General features: G+C 36.5%; 1 protein-coding gene across 1 annotated transcript in view; it reads left to right on the top strand.

Annotated features, from left to right (window-relative positions):
* The window catches only part of LOC117105654 (hydroxyacid oxidase 1-like), a 7,777-nt gene extending 580 nt beyond the window's left edge, over positions 1 to 7,197 (top strand). Inside the window, exons 2-9 of the mRNA XM_033246854.1 lie at positions 594 to 741; positions 1,485 to 1,639; positions 2,336 to 2,603; positions 3,168 to 3,307; positions 4,171 to 4,262; positions 4,356 to 4,517; positions 5,132 to 5,201; positions 6,325 to 7,197. Coding sequence (XP_033102745.1) covers positions 596 to 741; positions 1,485 to 1,639; positions 2,336 to 2,603; positions 3,168 to 3,307; positions 4,171 to 4,262; positions 4,356 to 4,517; positions 5,132 to 5,201; positions 6,325 to 6,398 — 1,107 coding nt within the window. The 5' untranslated portion in view covers positions 594 to 595 and the 3' untranslated portion in view covers positions 6,399 to 7,197. The remainder of the gene's footprint in view (positions 1 to 593; positions 742 to 1,484; positions 1,640 to 2,335; positions 2,604 to 3,167; positions 3,308 to 4,170; positions 4,263 to 4,355; positions 4,518 to 5,131; positions 5,202 to 6,324) is intronic.
* The last annotated feature ends 1,707 nt before the right edge of the window (positions 7,198 to 8,904 follow it).

The raw sequence follows: 8,904 nt of genomic DNA, 5'->3' as shown, positions 1-8,904 counted from the left end.
ATATATAAATCATCAAAGAAAGGTAAATACAGTGTTCGAATAAAGGACATAATCTATCGTGTAGCATAGCTCTCAACGAATGTAGTCCTGTAAATAAATGAATAAAGAAATTGTGTGGCGGGACTCGAACCTGCGACCCCTTGCTGTCAAGGCGAGCGTCATAACCACGGAGGCTTCATGGTTGAAGAGATTCAAATACCACCAGATACACTCCATTACACAATAAGTAAATTGTTGATTTGATTTATATTATACACAACTATTTGTTTCTAGCCGTACTTACCTTTCTTTATTTACCTTTCTTTGGATGATCTGCATTTATTTTTTGTGTGGAACACAAAAAAAAAAAATCAAATTTCACAGTTGACATTTAGGAGGGGCGGGCGCGTTTACGAGGGAAAAAACGCCTCAGGGCGTTTATTTCGACGTTAATTCTTTTTACTTTTTTATATAATTTTTGTATTGTGAGAAGAGTTGTTTTGAGTTATAATAGATGATAAGGGCCTAGGCCTATATATTTTAATTTTCTCTAGTTTATTAGCGGTCTCTAAGTTTTACTGTCAATTAACCTGCAGCACTAACTTACATTTCAGCAATGGCTGCCGACAGTGAGAGTTTTGTTTGCTTAGAGGATTTCGAGAAATCGGCCCGAAAACACTTATTGCAATCAAGAGTTGACTATTTTACAGATGGCTGTAATGAACAGTTTACATTGAAGGAAAATATAGAGGCGTTTAAGAGGTAAAAATAAGTTCCAGTAGTGGTGGCCTGGACCATAGGCCTATATGGTTTTTCAATGGTTTATTATGCCAAGTGATTATTAAAAAAGTCATTTACATAATTATTAGGCTTATAAAACAAAAAATTGCCAGGCTGCCACATTAGTAATAGATGTCTCAACAAACACAGCGTGTGCTATCTAGAGCCTGTTTTTTCCTATTAAAGAAGTGGCAGAACAAGGCGCTATGAGGGTGGTTACAAGATGAAATTGAGGTTTTCCAACTCAAAATCGCAATAAAAAATTTAAAAATTCTCCTCTATTGCGATAGGAAAGCGGTATCAGACCAGTCCCAAAGTATCAAAATCAACTTTGTCGAATTGAGCAAACTATTTTTCGGCAAACTGGTGTTTATAACTTTCGAGTCGGCAATTTGGCATTCGGCAAACTGGGTTTTGGCAAAGTGGAGTCGGCAATCTGGAACATGACAAATTGGATTTCGGCAATCTCTTCTCTACCCGGGGCTTTACTCCATGGCACTCGCCGTGCCACAAGTTTTAGGCAAGTGGTTGATTCGGACATTTCTCTGCAGCCAGTTGGCAAAACAATGGTGCCAGATAGTACCAGTTGGCTTCGAAATGACGTCTAGTTGGAGTACAGTATGCATGGGCAGACACTGGCGTGCATGACTAGACTGGCAGTTTTGCGTATTCAGGGATCATATGAATTCTTAATCATAACCATGTTATATTTTAATTTTACCTAGGTACCGTTTGCGACCTAGGCTCCTTCGCGATGTATCCAAGATAGATTTGAGTACTACTTTACTTGGACAGCATATTTTCTGGCCGGTTGGCGTATCACCAACCGCTTTTCATCGAATAGCAGACTATGCTGAAGGGGAAAAGGCCACTGCTAGAGGTAATGTTTTAATAAGAGTTTTTGTTTTTTAGTAGTAAGCAAAAGCCTATTGGTTTTAAGATGCAAAAAAATATCCGATTTCTGTGTATTGGCGCCAAATGCAAAAACAAAATCTGAATTTTGATCAATATTTGCGTATAATTATGTATAAAACCGAAAATGCCGCTGGTGTTTGATAATAATTGGTGACAGCCTGAACAGATCATCATTATGAACTATCCGTTACGCCTCGTTGCGTCTCGGCATTCTCTGTGTGGAGTTGCGCAGGCCAACAGACCGTCCGGGTGTAGGCATAATTTATATAGTTATGCAGAAAGTGTGTCTAGTTTACCTAATACTCTGAAATTGAAGATTTTTTGTAGAGGGAGCAGACATTCCAAGATTGGAGTAAGGGTAAGTTTTGCCGAAACCTAGTTTCATTAAACTGGCATTCGGTTTCGGCAAAGCTGGGATTTGGCAAAACTGTGCTTCGGTAAACTGGATTTTACAATTTTTCAGTTATGTTTTCAACCTGGGTTTCGGCAAAGTGGATTTGGTAATTTGGCATTCGGCAAACAGGGTTTTGGTAATCTCTCATAGATGGTGAACAATGGTCTGTTTGTTTTTCTTGAAATTAATGTAACAGTCCAATCACTAATTTACTGCTGCACTAGTATTTTAACAAATTTACCAGTAAATTGAGTTTTCTTTTTCTAGCCACACATTCTGAGGGGTCTGTTATGATACTTAGTTGTGCCTCAACATGTACCATAGAAGATGTAGCAACGGCATCTGCAAGTGGTATCCTTTGGATGCAGGTTATGTTCTTTAAACGGAGGGAAATTACAGAGAGCCTTGTGAAGAGAGCGGAGGCTGCAGGATTTAAAGCGATTGTTGTGACCATTGATCAACCAGTTTTTGGTAAAAAATATTCAATTGACAAAAACAAAACAAGTGTATGGTTCAAACTACACGCTCATGAACGGTTGGTGAATTTTTTACTGATTTTATTATATACGTTTTTATCGACAAAAACATATGTTGTGTGTATGTGGTGTATGTTTGCTTACGTGAATTGACCTTGATATGGGCATGCCCACTCAAGACTACGAAATGGCTTATCGAAAGGCCGTGCATTATTGCAGGTGAATCATTAGTGATGAAATTGGTAATATTATTTTATACGATGCTCACTGCAAATAGTACCATCTGTATTTTATCATTATCAAAGTTAATTGAGTGTCATCAACTTTTTTATAGAAATATCTGGCTGCGGTTTAATCAAGATTAAATAATAAAAAAATTTTGCTTATGCAAGGGATATGAGGGAGATGTGTATAAGAGACAGCTATATAAGTCTCCAATCATTACCATTGTGTGAAGTTTAAATCATTTGTCACAACATAAATGGTTCTATGCCTTTCAAAATTATAGATCCATACTTCAATTGGCTTTTGTAGAATATTAAATTCAAAACCATTTTGACCATTATTCTTTTCTAGTATTCCATTTAATATTAAACTTATATTAAACAATTGTAAATTTACAGGCCGGTCAACTTAAATCTTGGCATCAAGGATAAGGGTGGTGAAATTGCTGCAACACTTGATAGAACTGCCACTTGGGAAGAAATTAAGTGGTTGAAGTCCATAACAAACTTACCGTTGGTTCTTAAAGGTATAACTACAGGTGAGAAAACGTTGATTTTTTTTTTATCATATCTGATGATCACAACGACGACAAAAACGACTGTGGTGAAATCGACGATCACGATTTACGCATTGATTATTACAATTGTGTTGTTGGGAATAGCTAGGCCAGATGCCATATTATTCGAGTGCCATGCGAGTCGTTTACCTGAACGACGCGATAGAGTTCCTCTGCGTTAGTCTGTTTCGGATATTTATTTTAGCATGGTTACTATTTAATAGATTGTACTCTTTTTTCTACAGTGCGACCTACTGAATGAACGACTTATTGAATAAAAGAAATTTCATTTGAACATAAGATAGGCCTACCGTTTATTATAATATTAACATTTATTGCCAAATGCACATTATTATTATTAATGGTCATCTAAACATTAACGTATTTAAGTATATTAATATTAATCGCAGACACAGACCAACTTAAATTCAATCATGCATTCACCAAATCATTAAAATTCGTAGTTCATTCTTCGTTAAGGGTAAAACGAACTTACTTTTAATTTAAACAGATTTTTAATTGACTCAAAAACCACTCTATTGAATTGAAGACGAAATAAATGATATGATATGATAATACGCATGCCGGGTATGATGGACGATTTTATTGTTTTCTTTTATTATTTTTCTTTTTAGATACACTTCTGTGATCTTCACTTTTGACTTTTTCTTCCCAAAATTTAATCATTTCTTTTATTCCATTAAATTTGATTATGATCAATTCCTTAGTTTTTGCGTAATCTTGCTAACAGACAGACAGAAGGCAGACAGCAGTGAATAGTAACCTCCTTTGGTGGTGGCAAGAATGCCAAAAATAATTATTAATAATCTATCTTATCTTTTCAGGCGATCAAGCACGGAATGCAGTAGAGCATGGGGCTTCCGGCATCTTGGTCTCCAACCACGGCGGACGTCAACTGGATTATCTACCAGCTACAGTATGTAAAGTACTGGCTGTATAATTTATAATGTTTAAAATACTTAAAATATTAAAACTGATAATTGTGTGCAAACTGCATTTCTAAACATAGATTGATGTCCTCCCGGAGGTTGTTGCTGCCGTAGAGGGCTCAGGTGTTGAAGTATACTTGGACGGAGGAGTTAGGCACGGAACAGATGTCTTTAAAGCATTAGCTCGTGGGGCCAGAGCCGTTTTCATCGGAAGACCAATTATTTGGGGATTGACATGCAAAGTAGGAGCTGATAAAATTGTTTATTAAAACATGTTAAAATAACACATCCTTAAGAAAAGTATAATTATAATGTCCTATTTTCAATTGTGTTTAAAATATTTTTAACAATAAACCAACTAGGCCTAATTTTGACATTAATTCATTAATTTTCTTTAGCTATTATAGATTGTGAATGTCGCATGATTTGATTTGATCTGTTTTTATTTGATGTTTGCCAAACATACTATTCTTGATAGTGTATGTCGCACACGCTAGATCGCCGACAGATTTCGGTGAAGCTTGGTTTCCGTAAAAATCGCTACACGCTGTCGCCGACTCCTTTGGCGACGCTGATTGGTCAGTTAGATAAGGGAGCGTTCCCGATTGCGTCGGGAACAGCTACGCTGTGCACGGACTACAGTGAAAACGTTCTAGCGACTGTGTAGCGATTGAAACCGAGCCTGATGCTGATTGGTCGGCCAAATCGGGGAGCCTTCCCGATTGCGCATGATACGCAGTACAACGATTGCACTGCAAACACAGTAGCGACAGTGCAGCGATTTTAAGGAAACCAAGCTTTATTAAACATACAATTCATTATGTTTACTCTGTATTTATTATTTTGCTTATGCAAGGGATATGAGGGCGCCAAACAAGTTCTTTCAATCCTTAGGGAAGAGGTGAATACAACGATGTCGTTAATGGGTAAGACTTTAATAGCTTTGCTTATTTACAGTTATAAACCTCAATCATTTACATGATATCATTCAAAAGTCCTTGCTTTTGAATCTCTTTACTGCCTTCTTTTTAAAATATTTTCTGTCTATATTGTAGTTTTAAATAAGATTCGTTTTCAGGCTGTCCAGACAGCGGTGGCTCCAGAAATTTGCCGACATCGGTCGGACTTGTCAACAGGGGGGCCCGAACCAATAGGTCGACTAGAGCCTCGGTCATGGTTCAGGAATAAAACTCCCTCGGAGGGTGCACGAAGAGAGTTTTTATGTCTTAGTATGGCCCAAATTACCTTTTAAGCCGGTTATCTCACTGCGTGCGACGGCAACGCGACGAAGAACGCACGCGAAGACGCGGACCCAACAGATCGTCTTTTTAATAAGGATCCGTTCAGATTGCCACTGACAATCAGCAGACGGCGTTGCGTCGTCTATTGCACGCCGGAAGCAAATGAGGATTCGTTGTGCGGCCGTTGTGCGGCGGTCACACGATCCTTGTACGACGCAGTGAGTGTCCGGCTTAAGAGTGACAATTGAGTGATTGGCAAATCAAGATAACGCTATTTGGATAGGCATATAGTCTTATTTTTAATCCGACGGTCTCGTCGTGGCGTCGAACGAGACCGGGAGAATTACTCCCCTCCCTGCTGGCAGCACCACTTTGTTAAGCCTAATTATTCTTTCCATCATCCAGTTTGTCTTTTTTTTTTAGTCTCCCTTCTGGAAAGTCAGTGGCAATTGCGTCAAATCCGTTTTCTTGTTGAACTATGTCCGCATCCATCAACTTTATATTTCTATACACTATTTTTCTTCTTTCTAAAGGTCATGATGCTATATAAAAAGCTCCTTTATGAGGCTTAGAGTGTGTGGATATTTTTTAGTTGTGAGAAAATTTTTCTTGTGTTTAAAATATTTCAACCTATGATCCTGGAATTGGAAAACTATACCTTAACAGTCGAATTACACCCCTTTTCAAATTTTAGTTTGTTGTGTAAGATTAAATAGTGCTAATTCCTCAAACCTCAACAAGTAATATACATTTCTTGAAACGTTTCCATAGCTCAGGATGGATAATTTACAACTTCATTAATTTTCAGGATGTACCAACGTCAATGAAATAGCACCCTCAATGGTTGTTCATGAAGACTACTTCAGAAAATCAAAGTTATAGGAGATTAGTAGATTCACATTCTACTCCAATAAGAAGAATTTAGTTGAGACCACAGTCCGCTGAGGAGTACGAAAATAAATGATGGACGTTGGCGTGTTACGAAACATAAAATATGTATTATTTTATTGAAAGACAAATATTTCGTCAGGACTTCTTCAGCGTTTATGAAATACACAGGAAAGATTGGCATGATATAGGCATGCAAGCATGAAGATAGATCAAACATTAATACCGCTTATTACGAATAAATAGATTATTTTATAATATTTTATATTACTGTTAACAGCATGCAGACTATTGGATCCGCCACTAGTTCTGGATCCATCCTGTGAAGTTTGTTCCATTAACGATTCAATTGGTCAAGTCAGGGTATGGAACTTAAGACTAATGAAATGTTTGCTTGCTTTATTGATGCAGTTAAACAATAGTTACGGAGGTACGAGGCTAAAATTAGTTATGTTCTGCTCTATTTGAAGAAGATCAGCCTACAAAGCAATTTAATTATTGGATATTAGGCTCATTGTTCCTTTTCATTGCGATATGATTCCTGAAGCAGGAAACGATTTCGCGACACTGATGATATAATTGAAATTGATAATCTTTTTACTGGGGGTGGGGGAGGAGAGGTTACCAAATATGGAAGGATAGACACTATTTAATTGTGCATATTGTTAGGTATAGGCTGACGTTACTACAGTAACTCAAATTACTAGAACAATTCTTCTACAGTATTTGTTTATTTACATTTTTGTAAATTTGAATGATACAGACAGATAATTATTAAACAAAAAGTTGATTGGCACTTGAATTTCAAGTTGATTTTTATATGTTGCCTGTAGCCTATGACAGTGTGGTGGTGATGATTGTTAATTGCAGTACAGTATAATAATGGTTACAAAACAATTTAATTAAACAATATAGAAATGCCAAAATCCTTTGATTCCCTTCGGAGGCTGGGTATATTTGTTAAAAAAAAAAAAAAAGCCACAGGTCTGTCAACATTTCTTTCTTGTATTTAATTGCATATACATGATAAGCCTACATAGAAATACTGTACTGTATACGCAATAACAAATACAAAACAAAAATATTGAAGTGTTTGAATGACCATTGTGAAATGTACCACCTCTTTTCATCACTGGGGTGCCTCCAGGATTTGCCCGAGGGGAGGGGGCGAGGTCCCCGACGGGGGGAGGGGCTGATTCTCTCGACGAGGGCTCAGACTTAACCGACGAAAGCAATGTGGGCGTGGTCGAGCTTCGATAAAAAGGTTTTGAAAGTGGTCCAGGGGACGAAGCCCCCGAAAAATCTTGACAGTTTAGCGGTGTGGCATACCCAACCCCTCTCCGCTGGTGCCACCCCTTTTTTTAAAATCATTATTACTTAGTCAAGATTTTTATCATATTGCTTAATGAAGATTAACAATCTTTCTTAACAAACAATAGCAACATTGTAATACATTATAGTATAATTATAAATACATAATATTATTGATTATAATATTTATGATAATAATAATAATATGGTAATAGCAATGATAACAATAATATACAAATATTACAATAATAAAAAAACTAATAATAATTATTATTATATAATTAATAAAAAGGGTTGTAATAGATGTAATTTTATGCAAAAAAATGGTATCGGCTCTTAACAAATATTCGGCCTGTACAATAATAATATAATACTGTACATATAAATATATATTATATAGTAACAATATTAAAGGTTCATATTGTTAACAACGATGATGATGATGATGATGATTACGATGACTTGTCGACTTCTTTTTTGTAAGATGGAGAATGTGTGAAAGGGAGATTATTTCTGATGTCCATTTTTTCGTGGCGCATAGCAATGAATGTCATGTTATTCAAAACAACGGCGTTGCAGTAGAGGTGCTACCTGTGCCAAATCTATTTTGCAACCATGAGGAAGCTGACACAAGGATGATACTGCACAGTGTGTGTGTTAATAGCCCAGATACAGATTTGTTTTGGAATTTTGACACTATGCCTATTTACTGTAATAAGAATGAGAAAATTTACCTCGGATCGTTTTCAAGAGGGGAAAAACGTTGAATTTTGAAGAACTTAAAAGTTATTAAAAGACACCGCAGAAGTCAGAAAAACTCATTTCCCGCCATCTAGGAATCAAACTTTTCCCGGACCCCCTTTCATTTTGTGGGTTTGGAAACTTTCTGACCCCTATTCCCTAAGAAAGAAATTGAGAAAAAAAAGAAAATTATTTTCAAATTTAAAGCTATGCTTCAGAGGAAAATTATTTTTGTAGTGTTGTAGAACTGATTTTTCTAAGGCACGAAAAGCATATTTGACAAAACACTCGGAAGCGGCTGATAAGATACAGATATTTGATTATTTAAAAATGGGGGAAAGAGGGAGGTACGGACCTTTTCCTTACAGCTTTTAAATATTAAATAATCTGTATCTCACTAACCGCTTTCGATTTTTTCGTCGAATATGCTTTTTCGTGTCTTAGAAAA

This window comes from Anneissia japonica, unplaced genomic scaffold (assembly GCF_011630105.1).
Source record: "Anneissia japonica isolate Jap-2015-1 unplaced genomic scaffold, ASM1163010v1 scaffold287754_len4335492_cov202, whole genome shotgun sequence".
Lineage (NCBI taxonomy): Eukaryota > Metazoa > Echinodermata > Crinoidea > Comatulida > Comatulidae > Anneissia > Anneissia japonica.
Note: the sequence above shows the minus strand (reverse complement) of the source record. Positions and strands in the feature narration are given on the sequence as shown.